The sequence below is a fragment of the Aptenodytes forsteri genome, unplaced genomic scaffold (genome assembly GCF_000699145.1).
Source record: "Aptenodytes forsteri isolate BGI_AS27 unplaced genomic scaffold, ASM69914v1 Scaffold55, whole genome shotgun sequence".
In the NCBI taxonomy this organism is placed as follows: Eukaryota; Metazoa; Chordata; class Aves; order Sphenisciformes; family Spheniscidae; genus Aptenodytes; species Aptenodytes forsteri.
The window spans coordinates 10,932,187-10,945,734 of NW_008796063.1; the positions used below are offsets into that span (position 1 = coordinate 10,932,187).

At 60.6% G+C, this 13,548-nt stretch overlaps 2 protein-coding genes across 2 annotated transcripts in view; both read left to right on the plus strand.

Annotated features, from left to right (window-relative positions):
* Positions 1 to 31: 31 nt before the first annotated feature.
* On the plus strand, positions 32 to 2,793 carry RPUSD1 (RNA pseudouridylate synthase domain containing 1). Its single transcript, XM_009286477.1, has 6 exons — positions 32 to 150; positions 323 to 514; positions 626 to 749; positions 894 to 996; positions 1,085 to 1,186; positions 1,503 to 2,793. The coding sequence occupies exons 1-6, from the start codon at positions 125 to 127 to the stop codon at positions 1,901 to 1,903; spliced, it is 948 nt and encodes a 315-aa protein (XP_009284752.1). The 5' UTR covers positions 32 to 124; the 3' UTR covers positions 1,904 to 2,793.
* Positions 2,794 to 4,855: 2,062 nt separating this feature from the next.
* LOC103905028 (mesothelin-like protein) overlaps positions 4,856 to 13,548 on the plus strand; it is a 20,298-nt gene continuing 11,605 nt past the window's right edge. Inside the window, exons 1-12 of the mRNA XM_019473955.1 lie at positions 4,856 to 4,946; positions 8,035 to 8,066; positions 8,590 to 8,639; positions 10,247 to 10,396; positions 10,495 to 10,589; positions 10,683 to 10,827; positions 11,429 to 11,654; positions 11,855 to 12,010; positions 12,197 to 12,330; positions 12,604 to 12,737; positions 12,897 to 12,997; positions 13,295 to 13,462. Coding sequence (XP_019329500.1) covers positions 4,856 to 4,946; positions 8,035 to 8,066; positions 8,590 to 8,639; positions 10,247 to 10,396; positions 10,495 to 10,589; positions 10,683 to 10,827; positions 11,429 to 11,654; positions 11,855 to 12,010; positions 12,197 to 12,330; positions 12,604 to 12,737; positions 12,897 to 12,997; positions 13,295 to 13,462 — 1,482 coding nt within the window. The remainder of the gene's footprint in view (positions 4,947 to 8,034; positions 8,067 to 8,589; positions 8,640 to 10,246; positions 10,397 to 10,494; positions 10,590 to 10,682; positions 10,828 to 11,428; positions 11,655 to 11,854; positions 12,011 to 12,196; positions 12,331 to 12,603; positions 12,738 to 12,896; positions 12,998 to 13,294; positions 13,463 to 13,548) is intronic.

Genomic DNA, 13,548 nt, shown 5'->3' on the forward strand with positions numbered 1-13,548 from the left:
TGCTGCTGTAGCACCGGCGCAGCCGCGGCACCGGTACCGCCGTGGGACCTGCACAATGTGACACCGGTAAAGCTGGGGGAACCTGTACAGTGTGACATCGGTGTCGCTCTGGGACCCGTGCGGTATGACACCGGGACCGCTGCAGCACCGGTACATCTCCAGTCCCACTGGGGGTACCCCACCCCTGGGCCCTGCTCCCTGCCTGCTCTCGCTGGGTCCCTTCGCTCCCCTGGGCTGCTGTGCCCGTCCCCGGGGCGCGCAGGCTGCGGCTGGAGGCTCTTCCCGCCCCGCTCACCCCGATTCCCCCTCGTGCTCCCCGCAGGGCGCTGGCCATGGAGCCGGGCACCATCGACAACCTGTCCATCCTGTACCAGAGCTCCGACTTCATCGTGGTCAACAAGCACTGGGACATCCGCATCGACAGCAAGATGTGGTACGAGACGCTGACCCTGCAGAGCCAGCTCAAGTACCGCTTCCCCGAGCTGGCTGACCCTGACACCTACTATGGCTTCAGGTGAGCGGCCAGGGACCGAACCGGGCTCTGCCCTGCCTCCGAGCCGTCCGTGGCCGGGCCACGCTGCCCGAGTGCCCGGGGATGCTCCTCCGCCTCCCATCTGCCCCCCAGGTTCTGCCACCAGCTCGACTTCTCCACCAGCGGGGCCCTGTGCGTTGCGCTCAACAAAGCGGCGGCGGGAAGCGCCTACAAGTGTTTTAAAGACCGTCTGGTGACCAAAGCCTATCTCGCCCTGGTAAGCCCACCCTGCCAGGTCCTGCTTCTGGACGTATCTTCTGAGTTTCCAACGTTGCAGCTCGGCCTCTGCTTCTCGTCGTCCCGGCGTTGGTGAGGAACGAGCGCCGGGGCTCGGTTTGCAAACTGGCTTTCTGCCCTGCAGGTCAGGGGCCACGTCAGCCAGAGCCGAATGACGATCCGCTACGCCATAGGGAAGAACACCACCGAGGGCATGACCCACATGATGTGCATCGATGGGACGGAGGGTGAGCAGCTCCCGTGCCCTGCCTGCGCTGCCCGGACCACCTGGGCCACGCTGCGGGGAGCTGACCCCCCCTCCGGATCTTGTTGCAGGCTGTGAAAATCCCAAGCCTTGCCAGTCGGAGCTGATCGTGCTCGAGCACGGGTCCTACAGCGGAGACCCCGTAACCAAAGTGCTGCTGCAGCCGCTGACAGGTGGGAGCTCGGGGCCGGGGTGGCGCGGGCACGGGGGGCTGCTGAGGCTGGACAGACAGAGGCAGCAGAGGTGCTGCAGCGGGACCTGCGCTTGCAGCCCCGGGCCTTGGTTGCAGCGTGGTGGCATAGTAAAAAACAAAGCCTAGAAAGGGCTGAGCGGAGCTGAGCGCCGCACTCGGCTCGCGGAGGACTCGGGTTCTCAGACTGGGGGGACAAACGCCGTTTGGTGCGTTGTCACCTCGCACCACTCTGCCCTCGAGGAGGGATTCAGGGATAACCTGTGTCCCTGATTCCTCCGCTCCCGCTTTCCCCCTAGGGCGGACTCATCAGCTCCGGGTTCACTGCAGCGCCGTTGGCCACCCCATCGTGGGGGACTTCACCTACAGCCACAAGAAGGACAGCAGTCCCTATAGGATGATGCTCCACGCCTACTACCTGCGCATCCCCACCGGCAACGAGCTCATCGAGGTCTGCGCACCCGACCCCTTCGTCACCACAATGGACAGCAACTGGGTGCCCCACCAGGTCACTCACCGGCTGGATGAGACCATCCAAGAGCTGAAGGACAAGATGATGCAGAAGGGGGAAGAGGAGGAGAGCCAGGAAGCCGTGCTTGGTGGCGGAGGAGAGGAGGCACTGAGCGAAGGCAAGAGCCCGGAGACGGAGGAGCAGCGAGCCCGGTGCGAGCAGTGGTTGGCCGAGTGGGCTTTGGAGTGAGCACAAGCCACGTCTGCATTTCCAGCCCAATGCTCCATTTTCGTCCCAGTGGGTCTCCACAGAGCCCAGCGCTGACTCCACATCTGCACATTCTGTATGCCGTGGCTTCCCTCACTTCTGGGGCTGGGATTAGACAGATTTTAGCAGTGATTAGGATGGGTTTATTTTTTAATGTACACATCATCCATCTGGGCACTGGATGCCCCTTTCCTAATTCTGGGCCTCAGCAGCAGAGTCAGTGTGTCACGTACCAGCTTAGAGTGACCCTAAAGCTTTACGTCCCTGTCCCGGGGCTCAGGCACAGCCGGGACAGCACAGACACTGCCTTTGCCACGAGCGCGATGGACGTATCCGCAGACCCTCAGTGCTAGGATGCTAAAACGCAGCCCAGCAAAGGGAGAGGAGAACGTGCCGGGTGCAGCTTCCGTGCCCGTGTCCCCAGTTCCCTTCGCTCCAGCCTGCTGTGCTCACTGGCACACGCGTTGTGTGGGAGGTGGGAGATCAGGAGGCCGAAGTGCAGCTCGGGGGCACCGACAGCCCTCCTAGTCCCGGGGCGGCCCCGGGTGTTTTGCCCGCGGAGCTGGGCTGTGCAACGCGCGCAGGAGAGGTCCCTGCCTGCCACCGAGGATGTGCTGCCTGCCCGTCCCTGCCCTCGCGCTTTCCTTCCTGCCTCAGCCCACGTGTGGTGTTTTTTTTTTTTTTAAAGTTTTTTTGGAGGTGAGTGAGTGGATACGAATGGATTTTAAACTTTTTTCAAATTTCTATGAGAAGAATCTAGTCTTTTAGCGGTTCTGAAATACCAGTGGTCTCGGAAATGCATGTATTTTTAGTACTTCTGTGGTCAGAATAGCCAGCAGCCCAAAGCTTTTTTAATAGATCTTACTATTCTTTCTCCTAGCGTTGCCTTTTCCTAGCACCCGCTTTTATCCTGGGTGTGGATGTAATCCCTGCTGAGACGGGTCAGAAGACACGAGCCCCTTTCGGAGGTGAGTGTGGATACGAATGGATTTTAAACTTTTTTCAAATTTCTATGAGAAGAATCTAGTCTTTTAGCGGTTCTGAAATACCAGTGGTCTCGGAAATGCATGTATTTTTAGTACTTCTGTGGTCAGAATAGCCAGCAGCCCAAAGCTTTTTTAATAGATCTTACTATTCTTTCTCCTAGCGTTGCCTTTTCCTAGCACCCGCTTTTATCCTGGGTGTGGATGTAATCCCTGCTGAGACGGGTCAGAAGACACGAGCCCCTTTCTGCTTTACCCAAACGAGGGGGAATCGGTTTTTGTCCCGTCGCGTGGATCCTCGCTGGCAGGTTGCTGCGGGGGTGTCGGTGCCGGGGGGTGCAGCAGGCAGGGCCTTCGGGTGGGCAGTTTGGGAGGGCTCTGGAGCAGCAAGAGCAGCCGAGGAAATGGTTGAAGCTGAAAGAAAGGCTGAGGACTGATGCGAAGAGTGGGAAGGAGCTCGTCTCTCACGCTGGCGCTCAGCTTTGCAAGATGCGGAGAGGAGTTTCTCTGGAAATGCCCTTGCTTTGCCGGCCGGCGGCGTGCCGCTTCACTCTTTCCTTCCCACCCAGCTTGTCCTCTGCAGCCTGTAGAGGACATTTAGAAAATGGAGAGAGCAGGGCAGCTGGCGTGGGCTGGGGAGGGACAGGGGTGGCTGGAGCCCCGTGCATACAGAGCACTGATCCCCGCAGTATTTGGCACCGAGCCGCCACATCAGCGTGTGCCCAGAGTTGTCATCACCCCACAAGCCCTGTCCCATTTGAAATGCACCTGACGGTGGTTTCACATAACTCATATTCCTACCCCGAGAGGAAATAAAATGGCACAGCCCTCTCCTTGCGGGTGAACACACCGTGCGGGGGTCACTGAAACCCCGCAGGGTTTTGCATCGCCCGTCCCTGGCATCCCCCAGTGCTGGTGGGTGCAAGTTCACCATGCTGCCCATGTGGCCGGGGAGGAGGTGGCCGTCACCTTGCTTTCGTGGCTTGGGACAAAGTGCTGCCGTCTGCTGCAGGATGGTGACTGGTGCACAGCTCACGGCTCTGCAGGCGCCAGCCCTGGGCACCAAGCAGGGACCGTGGGCTCATGAGCTGGTGGCAGAGGGCTCGGGGCGGGGGGGGGGTTTGGGCCCGGGGGGGTTTGGAGGAGCAGAAAATCTGTCTCCTTCTTCCCAGGCCCCGTCCCTGCCCATCCCATCTCCCAGGAGAGGCCGGGGAGGGGAGAGGCAGCCACAGGCGGGTCCTGAAGCTGTAAATGAAGACCATGAACCTGTTTGCCAAAGAATGAACGTGGGTGACGTGCACAGGAGGTCCTGAAAAAATTACAGGTGAGATTTGCAGCATCAGAGGCAGGACGCAGCCTTCCCTTCCTGCGGGCTCCTGTGCACGATGGGGGACACGTCCTGCAGCCGCACGTCTGGGACGAGGCTGCCCTCGGCCGCAGGGCCGGCGGTCGCTGGCAGTGGTACGTGGGGACACGCCGGTGCCCGCGCACAGGGGGACGCTGATGGACCATCAGTGCTGGGGGGCTGGCACCCAGTGCTCGCCCCGCCGTCTGCGTTGAGGAGCCCCTGCACCACCCATCAGCCTTTGTGCGTTGCACTTTTACCTGACATTGCACGAACCGGACATAAATATATATTTTCCTTACCCCGCAGAGAGGTGTTCTCCAGGCGCCCTTCCCTGGCTCCCCTCCCGTGCCACATGCAGTCCTGCTCCCTCCTCTCTGCCGTCGCTGCTGCGGGGCCTTTTGCTGCATCGTCTGTGAATCCACTTGTGCATTCGGACCGGGGGGTTGTGATCGGGTGTGTGTTGTGTGACATTCTGTACAGCTTGCAATAACCCTTATTTCTTGTTGCACATTACCGTAGTAAACCATTACCTCTATACCCTGCCGTTCACCCTCTGGTCTCTCAATCCCCGCCGCGCCGCGCAGGCCAGCGCATTGCTGCAGCATGGCGGGTGCGGTGCTGGGGGCTTCCAGGAATGAGCCCGGACCGGCACAGCGGGACCGGCCCCAGGGCTCCAACCCGGCCAACCTGTTGTGTGAGCACCGGCGCTCGTCCTCACCCTGCTCAAATCCCCCTGGCCGAAACCACCAGGATTGTCTACCTGAAAGCCCTCCCGGATTTAGTAACTCTGACACAGACGACCGAGGATGCCCGGGGTGGCTGGAGCAGATGCTGCTGCCCCAGCTCTTCCCCTGCCCGTCCCTGCCCATCCCTGCCCGCTGCCCACACCGGCCAACACCAGCGGCTGGGATTGTCCTGAACCAAATAGCAGAGGTGGAAGAAAAACTCCTCATTTGGAAACACCGCAGCTCTCCCTGGCAGGGAAATGGGGGAGCAGCCCCAGGGCTGCCGGTGTTTAAGGGGTGCACAGGGAAAGCTGCTGCCACGCATGATTTCTATATAACTCTTGTACATCAACGGTCATTCCTCAGGTTGGAGCAGCTGGAAAAGTGAGTGAAGACCCAAAGGAATTATTTGCAGTCTTCAGGTTGTGAGATTTTTAAGGTTATAAACCTGGCAAGGGCAGAGAAGCAGCTGGGTAAGAGGAGGGAGCGTTTCCAGCCCGCCCAGCATGGGGAGATGCAGTCGGAGTCCACCACCGACCCGCCAAGCCCCCGGGGGACAGGGCTTGGGCAGATGTTTCCCGGCACGTTCAGGTTTGGGGTGGATGCTCCTGTGCCTGTTCCTCCTGAGGTTGTTTCAGGGCCAGTTTTAAGCTCCATGGGAACATGGTGGATGCGGTGACCCGCAAACGGGCCCTGATGTGCCCCTGCCCTCCCACTCCAGCCCCCTCTGGCCGGCAAGCCCGCGGCAGGGGCCGTGTCCCACCAGCAGCCTCGTAGCAAACAAGTTTCTGTAATTTTACCACTCCAACAAGAACTATTTTAATAGCAAACCCTTCCAAAACAGAAACCAGAAACACCCGCGGGCGTTGACCAAGCCCTGGTGCTGCAGGACCGGTTGCTTGGTGGGGGACGGGGACACCAGCCGGCAGCACCGGGGGATGGCTAACCCTGCTCAGCGCCGCAGGTCCAGGGACCCTTTGCGAAGGCTGATGCCCCCAAACCCGGCCGAGCGGGTGAGGCGGCCAGCCCAGCCGACCGCTGCCAACTGCTCTCGCCCTTCCCTTCTCCTGGGATAAATGCTCAGATAACGTTCGCTGCTGCACAGCATCAGGCTCCTCTGGGTTTTCATCACACAGCCTCGGAAAAGCTTTGCTTCCTTTCTTTTTGGTCTCCTTCTTCATGGCACATGCTGGACGGCATTTCAGTGCGTGATCAGAAATGGCAGGGAGAAAGCTGTAAAAAGGGGAATGGGATTGTCCATGGCCAAGGCAAAAAGGACGGGCACGAGGGAAGCACCTCCCCGAGGGGTGCTGAGCCCATCACCAAGGACTCGTCTGTTCCGCACTCCAGTTGCCCTATAAAATATACCCCCGAATAGCTCAAAGGTTTTTCACTAACTGGGAGGACCTTTGTCTCCCTCAGCACAGAAATTACCAAACCAGAGGATTTAACTCATTTGCCCCAAAGTTCAAAGTGACCCTTAACAAAGGAAAAAAAACCCAGACCAGGAGAGAAAGCAGCTTTACAAAACACTGTTGAGAAACTGCCCCGTCACACCCCGTTTTCAGAGCAACATCCCCACCCCACAGCAGATAAGTGCTGAGCCGTCCCTGGCGCTGCCCATCCCCGGCCACCGCAGGTGGGTGAGCACCTTCCCCGGCTGAGCAGCGCCGAATCCTCGTCGCCAAGCCAAGTCCCCCCGGACGGAGAGCGACTTGGCAAGGCCACCGGTGGGATTTAGGGAACATGATGAGGCTTAGCGGAAAAATTACTCGCATCTAGTTCGAAGGGCAACAAGCTAATTGCTCTGGGCAGCGCTGAGCAGCCCATCGACGGCATTTCTAGAGTGGGGATTTATTTTCCATTGGGGGTTTCTAGCTGAGGGGTGTGGAGTCGGGTACAGGGGGAGGGCAACGCCTGCTGGTGCTCCGCCACTGGGTTACACTGGTTTTCTCCCAGTCTGTGCTGGTGTGGTCCCGTGTGGAGCCGGGGGATGGAGGGGGACCCTGGCCCTGCAGGGCACAGGCGGGAGCGGGGCTCTGGGTGTCCGAGAGGACAATTTATTGTGGAGTTTCTTTTAATAATGGATGGAGAATGAAATTCTGTTTTCTGATATATAGGATTTAAAACGCCTGCCTTGGTTGCGGGGGGTTTGTGCAGGCACTCACAGAGCACGGGTGGGCACGCTGAGCCACCGTACTCCCACGGCTCCAGCCCCAGCATCGGACGAAAGAATCGGCTGCAGGACCCCCCCGGCACCTTCCCCAGCCCCGTCCCCGCGTGGGACGCGGCTCCCCGTTTGCGCTCTGTGCTCACCCCGCGCCAAGGACGAAGCCCGCCCCGCGACGAAAAAAGTGGCTGCAGGACCCCCCCGGCACCTCCCCCAGCCCGGCCGGCAGCCAGCCCAGCGGCCCCCCCCGGCACCTTCCCCAGCCCGGCCGGCAGCCAGCACCGTCCCAGCGCGTGGGACGCGGCTCCCCGTTTGCGCTCTGTGCTCACCTGACCCGCGCCAAGGACGAAGCCCCGGCACAGGCAGCATGGTGCGGGCAGCCCCGGCCCGGGCAGCCATCGCTCTCTCTTTCCGTGAGTTACATCTTATCCCCCTAAAGCTGACCCCGTCCCAGCACCCCCTTCCACCCTCCGGCACTGGGGATGCTCCAGCCCGTGCTGCTTTTCATTCCCAACCCACTTGGCTTTGGCACTCCCTGCGCTCTGCTTTGTGCCCCCTTCAGCACCCGCAGGCAGTGGGAGTTTTTCCCAGCTGCAGCCGGCACCGCATTAGAAATCCGCACAGACAGATTTCCAGGGGCAGATTTATCACTTTTTGTCTTCTAAACCCACCCTGAGGCACCCTGGGTTGCCCGGGCTGGCGCAGGCTGCAGGGCAGTACGGGGGGCTGCTCTCTGCATAGTGTTTGCCAGCATTTACTAAACATTATTAAATTGACAAAGAAAAGGCCCTTCCCAGACTTTAAACCTGGAGCTGCTTTAGAACATGCCCCGACCGTCTGTACATACGGTCATGGATGTTTTATAACCCGCTCCCGCTTCGTTGCAGGTTTCTCCGCAGACCTCTTGAAAGCAGCAGCGGTGAGTCACCACCGGCTGCTCCAGTGGCTCTGAATACGCCAGGGCTTTGCCAAAACCTCGCAGCTGGTGCCAGGAGCGGCAGAGCCGCCGCGGTTCCCCCAGTCCTCGGCTCCAGGGAGGCAAAGCCATCGCCTCCCCACTGGCCCCCTGTGCAGCCCGTGGCCTGTCCCTGTCCCATCCCGTCCCTCACTTACCTGCTGCCTGGCAGCCTCCCTGCCCTGCTCCCAAACCGAGGGCTGGGACCCTAAACCTGATGGGCACCCAGCCCCCCCAGCTCCGGGGAAGCAGGGACAGCCCCGCTGTTGAAGGGTCCCCACTCCTGAGAGCGGCTGCGGTGGCTTTTGCCCCCACGCGTAACCCAGGGCAGCCTCAGGGCTGCGGCAGTTCTCAGCTGCCTACAGCTTGTGGGCCGGTCTGGGCGCACCGGCCAGGTCAGATCCCATTCCCCCCTCGGTCCCTGCGTTTAAAAGCCCTTCTTCCCGTTCCTTGCTGGGGCTGAGCGTCCCCCCGTCCTCCTCCCCAGGCTGCCCTGATCGTCGGAGCCGTCCTGTCCGCCACCGAGCAACATGCTGAGTAAGTACCGGCCCCAGCCGGGGTCTCTGACAAGCGGGGGCGTCTCAGGGGGCGCAGGCAGTGGGGCCGGCGTGGGTGGATGTTGCATTTCTCCCCACATCCGTGTCACGGCTGCTGTGTCAGGTCACTTGGGCTGGAGAGGGTCTAGAGCCTTGCGCAGCCGGTTCTGGTGCTGGCACCGAGGGTGGGATTTCAGCTGCATCGGCTTTTGTTGTAGCACAAACACACCAAGAATTTCCTTTCCTTTACGAGGCTGACGCAGATGCAACGGGAGCCTCCCCCAAGGCGAAATCCAGGCTCTGCTGGTTTCTTCCTCACCCAAAGCCTGGGGTATGGTGGGCACCTCTGCCACCACCCCGGCACGTGGGGATGGGCACCCTCATGCCTGCAGGGCATCCCCTTCAGCACCACCCCGGCACTGGCATTAAGGGACATTTTCATGACACCCCATGTTATTCCCACTTACCCCACGCAGCCATGGTCAGGGTGAAGGGGGATTTCTGAAGGGAACGAGCGGGTTCATCCTCCGTGAGGTGTTGGAGAGCTCAGGTGGATGGTGAAATGCAACTGTGCCTCCGCAACGCAGGCTCTCGGCCTCGGTCCTGCAAGGTTTCCAGTGCATCCCAGTCAGCGACCTGCCTGCTGCCGACATCCTCGCGTTTGCCCAGGGATTGCAAAACAAAACAGCGGAGCTGAGCAGTGCCCAGGTGGGCAGGGGCAGGAGTGGGGGCTGCAAACCCCACGGAGCCCGATGGGGCACGGGGAGCTGGGGGTGCCGGGGCGAAGGGGCTCTCACCGCCTTGGCATTGACAAGACAAGCCTCTCTCCGCCCAGCTGTCCTGCCTGGCCAGGCTGCTCGCTGCCAAGAACCTGACGGACGATTTTGGCAGGTACCCACCAGACCTGCTGCTCTTCTTTGGGTGAGTATCGAGGGCAGCACGCAGCTGCGGTTCTGGTGCCGAATCACGCCATGGGGCACGCGGGAGCTCTGCGTGGGAGAAGAGTATTACAAAAATTGCCCACATCTGCGGGCACCTTCAGACCCGCACGGGGCATTTCCAGCCCTGCAGACCCCCTGGTCCTCTCCTCGCCCCACTCCTCTCTGAGGCTGGGGCCATGCTGGCCACGGCATGGGGTGCATGGGGTCGGGCAACCCCCATTCCAAGACATCCTCCCCAGGGAAGAGGAGACCCCCCAGCTCTGTGCAACTCTGCAGCTCATTGCTCAGAAGGGAGCAACAGTTTAAAACTACTTTCCCCATGCCCACAAAGAGCAACATTAAAGATCTCCTGCCCAGACACGAGGAGCCCTTCGCCCCATTCCTCCCCGCCGCGCTGACTCTTGCTCCCCGCAGCTCGGCTGAGGTGCGCAGTGGGACCTGCAAAGCGTTTTACGCCCGAGCTTCCCGTGGGAACCTGGACCTGCTGCCCAGGGGCTCAGCCCAGCGGACAGGGCTGCTGCGTAGGGCGCTGACCTGCCTGGTGAGTGGGGGCCGAGCCGGGGGGTGGCCAGGGTCCCCCATACCCCGCACCAGAATTTGTACGAGGGCTGGGTCATCTCTCCCAGGGGGTGAGGAGCAGCCGCCTGCGCCCCGAGCAGCTCGGCAGCCTCGGGACGCTGGTGTGTGACATGGAGCCAGAGACCATCGTGGCCTCGGACCCTGGCATCCTGGAGAACCTGAAGCTCTGCCCAGCGCTGACGGGGGCCCAACGGGATGCCCTCAATGCTGTGCTCCTCGAGGGGGACACAGTATACAGGTAAGGAGCCTTTGCCTGCTCTTACGGGGTGGGCGACAAGCAGGAGGGATGGCATACCCATGAGGATGCTGAGCTGGTTCTTCTCCTGACGGCCACAGGGATCCTTCGAGCTGGGATTTATGGACTCTGCAAAATTTGGGGCCGCTTGTGCTGTCTTTGAACCAGACCACGCTGAGCTTGGTGGCCAAGGTAAGTCCCCTCCTCGAGACCTCGGGGTGAGTTGCCCATCAGCCAGGCCAGCCCTGAGGCTGCAGGACCCAGCACCCTCTGCCCCCCCGGCAGGCAGCGCGGGAGGCTTTCAGCAGGAGCATCGCGGCCGCGTACGGCAGCCAGGGACGTTCCCAGCGGGAGAAGTCCCTGACCCTCCTCAGGGCCTTTGCAGCAGCATCGGCTTCGTCTCATCCCAGGCTGAAGCGGAGCGCAGACTGTGAGTGTTTCCCTTCGCTGCCGCCAGTCCGGACGAGTTCAGAGCTCTTGGGGGGGAAAAATGCCCCCGGCTGGTCGGCATCTGGATGTTCCCCCAGGGAAGGGGACAGGACCAGGCAGAAAGCTGTGGGATTCCCTGTAAAGTAACTGGGGAGACTGGGGAAATGTCCTTACAGCACACTGGGGTGTTTGCTCTTAACCTGGGAGCTGCAATATGGCAGCAGCAGCTGGGAAGGAGCTGGGGTTGGGGAGAAAACTCCTGGAGCCGGGCAAGGGCAGCGCCAGAGGAGGATGCTGCAAGACCAGAGGATGCTCGTGTGGGTGACGTGGGAAAGGGTTCACTTTGCCGGAGCATTTTTAGTTGCCTTTAACAGGACAAAGCACAAGCGGCCTGCAGAAACATCAGCAGGTTCTTCAGGAATAACTTTAAGGGATGAAAGCAAATAAGGCACCTTCATGGGTCGGGCACCCAGGGGGTGGGAGGTTGATTCACAGTCCCGCCCGGCAGGATGGGCTTGAGCTGCGTTATTGCAATTCCCTGTTCATTCGCCGGGGCTCTTCTGAGGGGCTCTGGGGCCCGCGGCAGGACCGGGGCCAGGAGGGAAGGAGGAAACGCCGTCTGCCTGACGTGCCCTCCCTGCCCGCAGGCTGCCCGTTCGCGCCCATCACGGCCAGCACCGTCTCTGACCCCCTCTTACTCATCGGCTACGACACCAGCGAGCAGTTCGACCTCTGCCTGAGCAACGAGGTTTTGAAAGCAAACCTGGAGCCTCTGCTGGAACAGCCGCTCACCGTGGAGTACCTCCGGGTCATGAAAAAAAAGCTGGAGCAGGTGATGGGTGACACAGGGCAGGAGCCCCCGTGCAGACACACACACCCCCCCCTTAGCACAGGCACGCTCCGGGATGGGCGAGACCTGCTGCGGGAACAGGCATCGCCGGCCACAGGGAGGAAGGCGCCCGAGCGGATCTGTTTCTGCCTTCTTTTCCCTTCCCTGACCCTCTTTTCTGCCCCGCTGGCCTGGCCCTACAGATTTACCCGTCAGGGATCCCGGAGGAGCAGCTGAAGCTGTTGGGGCCGCTGTCCCGCCAGTACACAGCAGAGGAGATCAGCCTGTGGCTGGTGACATCCAGCGACACGCTCTCCGCCCTGCTCGACCCCTCGCATGGCAAGTGGGAGGCTCCCCAGGTAAACCCACGGCAGCAGCGGGGCACTGGTGCTGGTGAACCCAAACCGGGATCGCTCGGTGCCCAAGCCCAGCTCGGGGCAAAGGCATTGCCCAAGGGCGGCACGGTGGTTTTGCAGCACACACACTTCTACTGGGAGCATCTTCCTTCCCTGCCTGCGTGCAACCGCGTGAACTGTTTCTCCCAGGTCCGGCAGCTGCTCAGCAGGTACCTGGCCCTGGGGGGCACCTTGACCGGGCCCTTGCTTCGGAAAGTCGGTGGGAGAAACCTCTGTAATCTGCAGGAGGAGCAGATCAATCAAATATCTCCAGAAGCAATCAGGTAAGCCACTTTTTAGGGATGCTTTTCAGTCCTGCGAGGCCCCTGGGACCACGAGGGAAGCGGATGGTGGGATGGCAGACTCCCACCTCCGTTTCATCTCTGCCCGCTCGCAGGCAGCGTGGAGGGATGACCACGTCCCGCTCCCAGCTCCCGCCTGAGCCACCGGCACCGCGGGCAGGGACAGACCACCCTCTCCCCTGGCCAACAAAAGGGCTTTAGCTGTGGTTTTGGGTTGTGCCCCCGGCTCTAACCTGTGACCCTCCCTCTCCCCAGGACTGCTGGACAATTAAACATTTCTTCTTGCTCTCAAACCAAGAAGGACCAACTCTACAGAAAAGCCCAGGAGGCCTTTGCTGGCCAGGCTGGCACCACCGAGGCGTATTACTGCAGGATTTGGCCGTACCTGGGTAGGTGTTTCAGCCTTCGCCCTCCTTCCCACGGCAACCGAGGTTGTATAGCTCTTCCTCGGCCAGAGGGGTTTATCACTCTAGCAGTCTCCAAAACCCCTCTCTCCCAGCACTGGAAGTGTTTGCACGTGTCCAGGTGCCCCATACGCTTTCTTTAAGGTGGAGCTCCAGCAAAGGACCTGAAAGACTTGGCTAAAACTGGGGTTGCCATAGACATGGACATGGACACCTTTCTTGCCCTAAATCCTGATGAACTGCAGGTACGTCCCCGGTACGCTGCTGCAATTTTCCCCGCTGAAGGGCAGGGCTAGTTGAGGGCTGAGCGGTGGGGTTCGAGGTCGCAGGCCCATCCCTCCCCGCTGAAGGGCAGGGCTAGTCGAGTGCTGGGCGGTGGGGTTCGAGGTCGCAGGCCCATCCGATCACCGAGTCTCTATTTTTTTACCTTTTTAAATTTTCTTCTGGAAGTTATTACTTGCTCTGCAGTCCCGTTAGAAAAGCACTTCGTGGCGATGCTGGCTGCGAGGATGAACAAGGATGATGTTGTACGTGTATTGCAGAAACTCAGTGTCACGGATGTGAAAAATTTGCTTGGGGAAAACCTCCCTTACCTGAAGGAAGCTGAAAATGAGACCTCGGTGATGCGCTGGGTGAAGAGACAGTCCCAGCGGGAACTGGACTGTACCCTGGGAATTGGACTGCAAGGGGGGACGGGGGACCCCGGCCCCGCGGATTGCCATTAACCCTACCACTAATTCAAGTACCGGCCCCCACAAGGCCCCGGCCCCGACGACCACCCCTCCTCACCCCACCC